The sequence below is a fragment of the Pundamilia nyererei genome, unplaced genomic scaffold (assembly GCF_000239375.1).
Source record: "Pundamilia nyererei isolate P.nyererei 1_Seehausen unplaced genomic scaffold, PunNye1.0 scaffold00095, whole genome shotgun sequence".
NCBI lineage: Eukaryota > Metazoa > Chordata > Actinopteri > Cichliformes > Cichlidae > Pundamilia > Pundamilia nyererei.
In genome coordinates, this window is record NW_005187496.1 from 1,089,224 (window position 1) to 1,101,813 (window position 12,590).

Genomic DNA, 12,590 nt, shown 5'->3' on the forward strand with positions numbered 1-12,590 from the left:
ATATATATATACACACACACACTGTAACAATGGATGCTAATGTTAGCCATCACCAAGATTTTAGACAGGAGTTCAGGATGTTAGCAAGTAGTCCCTGTGCTCTAAATCCTCTGTTTCAAACATGCTTTCTACTCGTGCTCCGTCTGATATCACTGAGAGTGTAACGTGGTCATCTCAGGCACACAGCGAGAGAACTGGTAGTATTAAGAACTTCACAGTGGTTTATCTTATGAAGTAAATGTTAACTCAACAGTTTAGTTCACTATAGCGTAATGACACCATGTGAGCTTCAACTGGTACCCTACATGTGACAGGATAGCCATTCTTCGTCTTCAGGATGCTGACTAAATGGTGCTAGAGCATCCATTAATGTTCCCTGTTGCTAATGGTATAATTCCTGGTGATATGAAAGTGTATTTGGCTTTATGTAATGCATGCACTCCACAATACTTTCTGGGGGAGGGGGTGGATTTATGAGAGATGAGCGTGAGCTTTCTTTAAATGCCTGTGTCACAAAAGTGAGAAACACCAGTGATATCAGACAGAACAAATTTAGTTATTTTTATATGTTGTCACATCAAGAATCTTTAGCATTCTCGCTTCGTGGCAGTAGAAGTAGAAAACAGATTGAAAATTGCACATTTCCATTCATAAAATTCAGGAACTAGGAGTCTCCAGTCAACCTGCCTTGTATATCCTCTGACTGTGAGAGGAAACCCAGGCGTGAAGAGAGTGTACAGCCTCCACGCTGGGAGGGGGAGTCCTTTCAGAGGATTTGTTTCTGTCAAATGAAGAAGGGGCTGGCAACTTTTGACATTATGTTCCCAGCAGACCAAGGATGAGGTCAGAAGCAGAACATCATCTTTTTTTTTCCTTTTTCAGTGGTAAAACTCAGCTGCAGAGTGCCTTTTTACACCACGTCTTCTTTTCATAATAAACCAATATGCTTTCAACCTGTGTGACCCAGGGACCAAGGCCTTCCTGAGCAATTTCAAAACACTTTGCGTGTGCTCTGTTCTTGACATTTAAAACCATATGAAAATGAAAATGGATCCCAATTAGAGCCGCGGGAAGAACGAGGCCCTCTTGGTTCTCTTAGTAACTAGACGGTTTAAACATTTCCCCCAACCAAATGCCTTGAAAATTGACCTTCTCGTTCTGCGAGCGGCGATAAAAGCAGCCTGTGGTGGCCTCAGATCAAGCTATTTTGATAGTCATCTGTGAGGATGAAAATGTAAGAGTAAAAATAAGGGAGCGTAATCGCACAGCGTATAGCTGCAGAGGCAGCACCTTGAATTTAATGTTCCACATACTCCCAATAAAGTAACATGACATTAACCACTAGGTATTAATGTAAATCACAGGAGTGGGAGACAGTAATAGCCACTTTAGGACAGGTGATTATTATTGAGGCGATTGTCGGAGGTTTGACACACGTACTGAATAAAGTCTAAAAATATAGAAGCAATGTGCCTCCATCCTACAGGGTTACTGACACAAACACACAGCGCTGCTGTAACAGGCTAATGCGAAAGGCGCATAAGAAAAGTCTGCTATATTTAAACTTGAGCGCGCCGAGGCAAGGGAGTCGGCCGGATCACCTGTTGAAGAGCATTCATTTGAGCAGGGGAACAAAGGTCAGCATCCTTGCTGGAGCTTTGATTGGCAGGCGGGGGAGCTTGATGCCCACAGCAGCGGCCCAGCGGAGCAGCCAACGGTGGCGTGTGGCTTGGCTGGGCCACATTTCTGACTCAATGCTGACTAACTGAGTGTGTCTGCTGACAGTGTGTCTGACTGATAGGATCACCCCGGGAGGCTCTTCCAGGCCCTTTACAAAGTGTCTCTGATAGGCCAGGCCCGTAGCACTGCCGCGAGGGCCCGCCGACAAATTAAATTTAAGCCCTGCTAATGCATAGCGTAATCATAGAGTGAGGTGGTGATAAATTTTTCAGCGGGGTTACCATGGGCGCAGCAGAGGAAGAGTTCGCTGCAGAATCTGAGATGGGAGGAAGGAGAGGAGAGGAGAGGCTACAGAAGCAGAGGGAAAAATAGCCGAGTGTGACCTCAGCTCCGTGCTGAAAATCCTACGCTCGGAAGCCAAGAACTCGTATGAAAGAACAACAATAACACACCATTATGAGATGTAACATTTTGCGACGACCTGCGTTTCCAGGGGGAAATTTGAAAGAAAAGCAATTTCACATTAAACTATCTGACACAGTGCAGGTCTGTGGAGTGGAAGGCGAGGGGAGGGGAGGGAGATAGAGAGGAGTGTGCATGTGTGTGTGTGTGTGTGTGTGAATGGTTGGCGGACGGGGGGGGGATGCGGGCGGCGGGGATTTTCAGGAGCTTCCTAACGTGCCATTGGCCAACTGGAGCGAGACACACACATCCCCTCCGCCGAGTTAAAAGGGATGGAGTGGATGAAATTTCAAAGCCTCCCCTGCAGACACACGCTCTGCTTTGCACACATCAGCACTGAGATGTTCAAATATTCGACTCTGTCGTTCCAGCCTGGTTCCCTCTCCCGTACGCTAGTATCAGCCATGGTTCTGCTGTGATTAATGAGAAAGCCAAACTCAAAGAAAATGGCTCCACATGCATGTGTGTGCGCGCACGGGAAAATTCTTTCAAGACATCCAAAAGTCAAAAGCCTTTTTTCTTTCCATAATGCTAAAAACTGTCCCTAATTAAAAACGGCGTCTCTGAGTCATATATTTCCCATGATTACTTGCTGCGGGCGGTACGAGAAAGTGAAAGTCACCGAGATAAGAAGGGAAGTGGAAGACATTCACCTATTAAACTCATTCACTTATTATGGCCAACAATGCTTTTCCTATTAGCCAGCACGCTGACAATGTTATAAGACATTCCTGAAATGTACCGCAAAGAGTAACTGTGTTGCCCTTGTACAGACAATACAGAGCCCTCAGAGCTGGAGCGCGTTCGCTTCCCCCTCCTCCGCTTTTATTTCCCTGACTCGACGGCTTTGATTTGACCAGCCGTCTCCTTTTCTTTACGAGCATCTCTCGTGCCGAACATCTGTACGGCCACCGTCGCACCAGTCGGTGCTATAAAACTAATTAGATTCTAACACACTAAATCAAGTCACAACTCCAAGAGCTCCTCTTTTTTTGTTGTTGTTGTTTTTCTTTGTTTTGTTTTTTTCCCCCCGTCTTTTTATGATGGCAACATCTTTGTTGCTAAGCAGTAGTTGCTGTGGTGATTTTGCACTGCAGTTCCCAGAGATCACAAGTCACTCAAAGAGTGCGGCCGGTACGGTGACGTCTTCCGTGTACGGTGAATTAGATGATGTAACTTGAAGCCTTCGCACCTAGTTATTCTATTTTTTCTTACTTGTGTACACTTGAACAGGGAATAATATCACTCCATGCACTCGCTCGCTTCAGTTTCCCCCTATCATATGACAGCTGGTGACCAAAGTGGTAACATCCTTGCTCTTGAGGCTCAGTTATAATTCAATATTCAAACCACAGACGGTCTAATAAGCTTCAGTATTGTTGGTGGAATGAGATTGCCGCACACTTTCTTTTTTAAAGTCAAATTTAAAACCTTTTAAAAGCCTAAACAAAGAGAAGTGAAAAGCATTTCCACACAGCAACATTACCGAATCAACAAATGCTTTATCTTTTTGAATGTATCTAAAAGTTCAGAGTCAGAAAACATCTTAAAAATACAGATTGTGTGCAAAAAAACCAAAACAACAACCCACGGAGCAGTTTAGCAGTCGCTGAAAAGAATTACTGAAAGATTCAGTTTAACAGAACTCATCAATACGTCCAATTTTACCAGTCAGCGTACCAGCAGGAGATGACGGTGTACTAGCAGCAGGCATGAAAGAATCCATTGGCGCCTTATCTTTTTTTAATACAAGCATAGTGTGCTCTTCTGGTTTCATACGGGACTTGATTGTTCAGGAACTCATTGTCCCAAGTTTCAAACTTTTTTTTTTTTTGCCTCAAAATTGCTCCTTCGACTTTCAGGATATTCTTGGTATTTTTCATCTCGGAGCCAAATATCTCCAAACTTGTATTTGAAAGCTTATTTTTCTTCCTTTCATGGTTTGTGTGATACCTTCAGTGAATGTGAGATGAAGCTTTTGAGCACATAATTTTAAAAAAGGCATCAATATAAGATGCAAATATAGAATGTGATCATCTCAAAATAGAAGACTTCAAGGGTGAAAATAGAACATTTAATGACCTTAAATGTGATCACTGACATGCATTTCTCTTTAAAGATGTGCAGGAACCCATGGTTGTGTCCTGCACATTGAAACGTTGTGATTGTAATTTTGTCGAGCGTCCCACCAAATGCTAAAGTCCCACCAGGAAAACAACAGACTGCAGGATGACCAAAGGTACTGTGACGGCAATGAACCAGACATTTCACGGCCACTGAACTAGTTGCGAGCAGGTCCGCGAGCACTCGTCGGTCGATGTTTTCAGTGCGACTTTGGTTCATTAAGACATCAATAAAAGATCAATAAGCCGGACTCAAGTTGGCAATTGCATGCAATCAATGATAATATGACAAGTAAATTATAAGTTAGCGAAAAATGCAAATCTGCACATGTAATTTTAGAGATAGGAAAGCAGATTTCCTTCACAAATTGTGACAAATGGTAGTTTCTGCATGCTTTCATATAGGAACATAACCAGTTGAGTCGAGTCCCCTGTTGCACATGTCGCAGACCAACTCAACATGTTGGCAGTCTATCTGCATTTATAAATTAGATGCTAATGGTTTGGAAACCTTCACCAATCAGAGTGACTGCTGCGAGTCGATCAATAACCGTTGCCAAGGTTGAGGCTGTTGCTAAACCATCACGTGCAATCATTGTGCAACCATTTTTTTCCCCGGTCACAAGAAGGTTGCCGTCCTATTTTTACTCTCGTGTGACTGAAGCATTAACTGAGCTCTCCATTTAGTCACGAGATCAGTATCTTACTAACAAAAGGATTAAAACTCTTAAAGTGGAAATGCTGTTCCCAGCCAAAGCTCAAAGAGCTTTTTTTACTCTCACACATACTCTAGATATTACTAGATTGAGTCAGTATGAATCATAGTTTTTAGCATTTTTTTACTTCTGGCTCTTATTTTTTTCTTTTTCAAACATGCATTTTGATTTGTTTTGGTCCGCTGGGTACTCGACTTTGGAGTAGAGTTAAAAATGCTTTCAAGAGGGAGAACGAGGGATGTTCTGAACTGACGGCGAAAGCTCAAAGTAGTTCTCGGCGGTATAGGATAAAGTCTTTTACTGTATAACACACTACGTGATACGCCACGAGGCGGACACCAGGGAATGGCTTCCTGTCGTTTCTTCCTGACCAGAGATCCCAGAGATGAGAGTCGCGCTCACCTATTGACTGGTCTACCACCAGGTCCACCCCTCCCCAGTTTCCCACTGGTATCTGCACTCAGACGCACCTCCATAATCACCGTCACCCTCGCTGAGTAATTACGCCGATTAATGCGCAGACAGAGCTCGCCTCTGGCTGTGGATACTCTATCAAGACACGCGCGATAATGGATGAGCGTGCATTCTTAATAGAGAATCCATAGCGCCTAAACCTGGAAAAACATGTGTACACTTTTTTGATTACCCACAATCCTCTTGGTGTAGATCATTTACCAGCCCAGAAACAAGAGAACGCGGTCAGGTTCTTTCGCCCTTGTCGTGGCGCTCTCGCTGACCTCTAAAAATGGACAACAAAGATCATATCACGAAACCAATACTAGCGCCAACAGCCTTTGCACAAATTGATTTACCCACCCAGAACTCACTCCCATCTCAATGAGGTGGCAGGATGCTCACAGCATATATCACTGTCACACAAGCACCCTCTAGTGAAATGTGATTTTTATCTTTATGAGCTTTTTCCCCTCCTTTTCGGTACAGCGTGTAGCGGCTTGTGATAAGTGATGAGAAATAAAGGCTTAGCGCATTACGTTAATACAGGTGCTCTGTGCGCATATGGGTGCTATCACACAGGCAGAACGACACTGCTGCGGTCGCGCGCGTTCGAAAGCGGCTGGCGAGGCGGCAGGGGGTCGGTGCTATATGGCTCATAGATCACTAGCGTGTGGGTGAGAGTTGTCACCACAGCCAGCGCCTGGCTGCGAAGCACAACATAGTTTATGGCACACTCCTGCTAGACGTAAGCACGAATCGTGGCCCAGGCAACAATGAGGAAAAGCGCACTAAAAATAGATGATAAGCTTTTTTGCGCTCGCCCCAGAAACAATGGCTCCTTTTGATTTTTCATGCACTGAAACTGTCGAACAAAGGATAAAGGAAGCGGCGCGTAATGTCTGACTGGGCCTGTAGTAAAAGATCTGGATAAATACAGGCGAGAGGCCCCCGCTAACCTGAAACGCACCCTCGGTGAAAGCTGGAAAGACACGATAAACGTTGCACTTTCAAGTGTGTTAAATGCACTAAGATAGTCGGGGCTTTCTCTCTTTCCGACTGACAACCTCTGTTACACAGTTAATTACAGCCAACTGCAACACAGCGCAGTGTCAATTATCATGTGCTTTAGCTCTCTCCCAATGGATATTTTTACTGCCTGGGTTTCACTGCTAAAGTTTCTACCTTCTTTTATTGCTATTCTGCCCAGGTCTCGAGGCTGAATTACATTCGCCAGACAGAGCTGTAAAAACAGAAGGGATTTAAGGATTCAGATTGGTGGAGGGTAACCTAATCTTCCGTAATTGGGGGAATGGTTCTCATTTATATCAGCCTACTTTAGAAAGCAAGCTCATCGGCAGGCTGCTATCATCCCAGGCATTTTACTCCGACGATTCATTTTCATAAAGGCAGAGGAAAGGGAGGCCGGGCCGCCACCGCTTTCGAACACGCATATTAAACCTAATCGCGATTAATCAGCGCGCCGCTTTGACTTTGCAGGTTGTGGGAATCAACATACACAGCAGAAATGTTGCACAGAGATCCTTCATGTGCTCGCTGGGTTTCGCCCGAGCCGCTGTGCTGCTGGAGTGCTGTGAAATAACACATTCTGGGCTGCGTTGTCTGAAAATGGAACTAAAATGGTAATCCTCTGCCAGGCAAAGCGTTCTCGCCTCGCCAGATGCTTAGTTCTGAAATTTGCCTAATTGCCACGCTCAGATCAATCCCTTTCACTCTGCCAAATGAATCTGCCAAAGTGTGTTGTGAGCGTTTTGTTGGCCCAATATGGGCATTTTTTTTGCCTCGCAAAGATTGGTGTTTTCGTGACTTGCGGTGAAGGCCTCGGAGACTTTTTAGTATTGGTGACATATCTGCACAAGCGGAGGAGCGTCCAACCCTGCTGACCCATGTGCCCATTAGCTATGGTGTTGCAGTGAGGGCACAGGGCCCGTCTTGGCTCCATCACACACACACACACACACACCCACCCACTCTTCATATGGCTCAGACACATGTCGTGGGCAGACTAAACGTGGCCCTCTGATCAAAGAGCAGCATGTACGGATGGACGCTGACTTCCTGACCCCCCCTCCCTGCACCCACACACACACACTGACTATCCTTTATTGTGTACAGTAGGCACAATCACTGCACTCTAGGCATGCACGGCTCTGTAGTAACGCGTTTTCCTCTTTAAAAAACCGAAACCCTGTCACAACTAATGGTACGTGGGCACAAACACTGAATTTAAAAAAAAATCCTACTCGTGCATCTGCTACTGTAGTCATTAAAACTACGCTAAGTGCTTTTGAGGCTATGAATGGCACACACATATGCTTAGCACATCTTGGACCAGGAGCAACATCCATCTACAATTCATCCCCCATCTGCACGGCGTCACCAGAAAAATGACGGCGGCGCAAAAGTCCTCGCTCCACAACAAGAGCAACGTCGGTTAAAAAAAAGAAAGAAGAAAGAGAAGCGCATCTATCTGTGTGCGCGTGTAAATATGGAAAGTGACGGATGAATCAGAAGTTTAGTCAACAGAGAAAACCTTGGTTCCAGCTGCCCGGCTGTCTGATGAGCCACTCTATGCTTGTCAACAACATCCCCTATCATTCTCGCACAACTATCTACTCACAAAACCAAGACCCGCCCCCTACATCCCTTCGGCAATTCCACCATCCTCCAGGAGAAACACCTCCGAAAGCAGAGCGGCTTGCTCGCAGCGGCGGCGGCAGAAATCCCTTTCCCTCCTCGACTCTTTCCCCCCCCTCCCTCTCTGCCTTCCCCTCTCTTCTCCTCTCTCTGTATTTCTGTGCATGTCCTCTCTCATTCCTCTTTCTCTCCCTTCCCGCGCTGCTTCTCCTGCTGCCGCCGCCGCTGTGTTTGGCGCGACGGATGAAAACATAAAAGAGGCAAAGAATAAAAAGAAAGCGAAATAGACAAAACCGATGTTGGGGAGGCTGGAGAAGCCAAATTAGCATGAGAATACTCACAGTGTTGTTGCTGAAGGAGCGCGGGGATGGGAGCGCGGCACCGGTCCCTCCGTCAGATACAACCTGCACAAGATTGAAGAGGAGAAAAAAAAAAGAAAACCGAGGCTGTGAGAGAGCGGCAAAGCGAGAGGGGAGAGGAGGAGGAGGAGGAGGAGGAGAGAAGAACAGGACAAGGAGGAGGAGGAGAAGAAGAAGAGAGAGGAGGAGGGAGCTGAGCATCTAAGGCACGCACCAACAGGAGCCCAAATAAAGAAATAAAAGGATTCCTCGAGCAATGTGCGTGTGTTTGGGCAGCGATGCTGTGTTTGTGTGTGTTGTGATGAAAGGGGGCGGGGAAGCTGGTTGTCTTTGGGAAATATAAAAACACACACACACGCTCATGCGGGTTGCACTTGGCCGCACAATCACATCTGACAGGTCTGATCTGTGGTCCACCTACCTCCTTATCGCTGCCTCACTCTTCCACAGTACTCTGCTCTCTCTCTCTCTCACAAACACTAAATCTCACTCGCTCGCTCGCTCTCTCTGTTGCTCACACTGATGCCAGAGATTCGGCCGCTACAGGGGAGCTATCGCCCTCATCACTGTATGTTGCTGGAAGAGGGAGGGCACCGTCGGATCTCCCGCCCGCCCACGCCACCCGGCCCGACCCCTCCTCCCCTCCATCTCCTCCTCCATCTCCACCTCCAATGTACAGAGAAAGAGAATGCTTCAATTGAATGAAAGCAATCCCAGCGGCATTGAGGCAATTATAGAGGCTGCTGGCACTGTTTTCTGCTTTTTTCGTCCTCCCCTCCTCTTTCTCGTTCCCTTCATCCTCTCCCGGGCTGGTGGAGAGTCTGTTTTCTCTCCCTTTTAGTTTCTCTCTGCTCCAGACATATGCCACTATTAATGTAGCTTCTGTCACTTCAGCTGTTTCGGTCAGATCACCTCCATCTCTGCTTCAACCTCCGAGGCCCAGGTAGAGTTGCCTCTCTCCCTGCCCGTCTGCACGGCTGCCAGATCCTTCTGAGCCCCCGAAAAGCTCCTCGAAACCGGACTCTTCACTCCACAAACCCGAGAGCGTAACTTAGTAACGGCACAGCGAAGAACAGAAACGCCCCAGGGAAAACTTTAATAACTATCTCTTAGGCTCCTCCTCGTGCGTTTCTGTCTTTCTCCTTGAAAAATCTGGCGCTACATATATCATCATCAAAAGAAGAGCTGTAAGTCAAACACCTCAGCCTCTAATCAGGTAGCTCTCCCTCCGTCCCCTCCACCCCCGCTCCGTGCATCCCCGCAGCCACTACTGCACTTTATCTCCCCTCAATTAACATCTTCCGAGCGAGCCTCTATTATCTTAACCACACAGAGCAGAGAGGTCCTCCGAGGAGACACCGTGGAGGACGGCTGAGCTGTGGACAGAGGGCTCCCAGCCCTGCTGCTGCCGCCGCTTCAATTCGCAGGCCTAATTAAAGCCCGAGTCAGACATGACAAACTGCGAGCGGAGGTGCAACAGAAACAAACACAGTCAGAGGCTCTGCCTGCGCGGATGCATGTAGCCCGGAGGATTCTCTTTGTGAAGATTATCTGCCAGAAAACAGACACGTTCATGTCAACGTCATGACAACATCATCCAAATCTCCTTTGACAGTTTGCTCACTTTGATTGTGCTTTTCTGTGCAGACGCCACCACCGTGTCGCGGCATCTGTACCAATGCAAAGGCTCAAGGATTCCCATAAAATATTTAAGCGATACAGCGCGTCGATGTCACGCTCGTATACGACTAATTTCCATTTTGAAAATACACCCCCTCCCTTGTGTTCGATCGCCCTCGCTAACTTCAATTTCACCCAACGAAGCGATCAAACCGCACATTAAGCCATCAAGCTGCCCTCTTTGTCCTTGCTTCCATCACACAACAACAGTGAGAGCCGGTCCCCCCTCACACCTCCACTCCCGCCACAAAGGAAGCTTGGCTATTTGGACGTCTCTGCCGTGGACTTTGGCTGAGGCTAGACTATTAAGAGTATTCTATTACTGTTAGGTTAACCTGTCACGCTTGGATGTGGCTCTCTTTATTGTCTGGCTGCTGTGAAAGGGCAGGGGATAAAACTCAATCAGCGGGACAAACGACCACACATACCTCCATTCATCAGGACCCGGGGTTTCCCCCGGCCACCGCGCCCGCGCTGTAACGCCGCGGGGGCGGACTTGGCTCCTTAAAATTAGAGACCCTCCCCTCAGGAGCCAATCTGTCCAAGGATGGACGGATGGAGTGAAATCTTTGGTAACATCAGATTTCACTCCTTAATCACGACTTGGGGAATAGCAGCTCTAAGAGGGATGAAGGAGTTAATGCATCGACTGAGATCAAGTATTGCAGTAGACAATGCGGGGGAGTGATTAAGAAAGCAGACTAGTGATCAGTGGATGACAGGGGTCAATCCCCTGTTGGGCAATTGGGTAGTGGCCCTGGGCTATGGTACTTAGCCCCAACAAAGCAGCCAGACACTCAACTGTGTGAGTGGATAAAATGTCAAATTCAACTTCACCCTTTGCCAAGGTTCAAAGCAAGAAGATGACAGTGAACGCTTTGGTTATTAAAAAATTCATATCGTAATGAAACAGCCGTGTTCCATCTTCACACATCCCCCTGCAGCAAACACGGCACTCCTTTTTTCATGGGATCCATCAAGGGAGGGCCACAATTAAGTGACTAATTTGATTAGGAGATAATGTGAGTCCCACTTAATGGAAAGGACAGACTTCACAACACAGGCAGATTAGTTTGGTGGATGCCTGCTTATTAATTAAGACAGCCCTCCGTGCCCATATTAAGTCAAATGCACAGATGCAGTTTTAATGGGTCAAACGTAAGACAAATGGAAATTGGGATGTGGAGGAGAAAAAGAGAAGCTGCTAATACTTGACGATGAAAACTAAAAAATGACCATGAAATGTTTTAATTAAACTTGTATTAACGTCTCCTTAAAAAACAAAAAGTTTGGTGCACGCTCGCGTTAATTATCCCTTCGTAACGTAATCGGTAGCTTGTTGCTAAAACGTGCCGAAGCGCTTCTCCTCTTGAATTTCACTGTGCTGCGTCTGTGTTTCCACTGTGTGTCATTGCACACCATGGCAACAGCAAGTCATTACACTCGTTCAAATTACCTCTCTCACTGTCATTCAGGTTTTGTCTCTGATTCTGCATAAGCCTTTAGACGAACTCCTGCTTTTTATTCATGATACGATCGGCATGCTAACGCACTGCTACGACCTACGCCTCATGCCTCGGAAGATTTGATACAAGCATACAATGAATTATTTATTAATAAACTCATTTAATCTTTGAGCAAAAAGCAAATAAATGGCCCAATTTTCTCCTTTGAAAACTATAAGTAGGCCCGAATTCTTGTCTTGACTGATGCACGGTTCCTGTGAGCAGCTTTTTTATTTTTTTCCACTCTGGCCTCCTGCTTTCTTTTCTAAAGTCCAACAGATTTTGTCTGTAGCTCGTGTCCTGCATGCCCCAACGGCTGCCCAGTGCACGCTGACAATCAGCCAGATGGATCTCCAGCGCGACGATTTCTGAGTCCCTGTAGAAAAAGGTAAAAACCACAACCAAAAGCATGAGAGATTACTGTATTTGCGGCAGTCCTTGAGTTTGTGCTCGCCGTCTGGCTGGAGTATTCAGCCACTGCAGTGCTCTGTCATTCTGGGCACACAGCACACTCCCAAGCGCTCTATTTACGGTAGCCGAATCCCTGCTGCGTGGAGCAGGAAGGGTATAATCTCCCAGTGGTATTCTGGGTGGTGAATCTGCCGGTGTTGTCTGTGCATACCAATAGCAACCTCACCTCTGTCTAAGGAGTTATAATGTATAGAGAAAGAAAGAAGCGGAGAGCCGGCCAACAGAGCGCTGAGGTGTTGGAAGGGAAACGGCGGCGTCTGGTACCCCCGGTGGGGAAATACATGCGCTCCCACCAACACTACCAGTGCGAGTGTTACCACTTTGGTGTCTCCTACTCGTACCACCTGCGTCTGTACAGTCGCACCGTGCTGAATTCAATCAAGCAGTCATGTAAAACAGCTACGTCTACGTAGTGTTTATGTATGCCACCACCTGCAGACACGGGGCTCATTCTGAGAGCTATGATCATCTCGCTGCAAGAAA

General features: G+C 46.6%; 1 protein-coding gene across 7 annotated transcripts in view; it reads right to left on the minus strand.

Moving 5' to 3' along the window:
• Positions 1–12,590, minus strand: part of LOC102192139 (RNA binding protein fox-1 homolog 3-like) — a 418,448-nt gene that overhangs the window by 257,413 nt on the left and 148,445 nt on the right. For 4 of the 7 annotated variants that reach the window (XM_013912627.1, XM_013912628.1, XM_013912629.1 and 1 more), the window contains exon 1: positions 8,434–8,658. The exons of 2 other annotated variants lie outside the window; for them this stretch is intronic. In XM_013912627.1, the coding sequence (XP_013768081.1) occupies positions 8,434–8,652 (219 nt within the window). In that variant the 5' untranslated portion in view covers positions 8,653–8,658. One more of the 7 variants, XM_013912634.1, reaches the window with a different exon arrangement.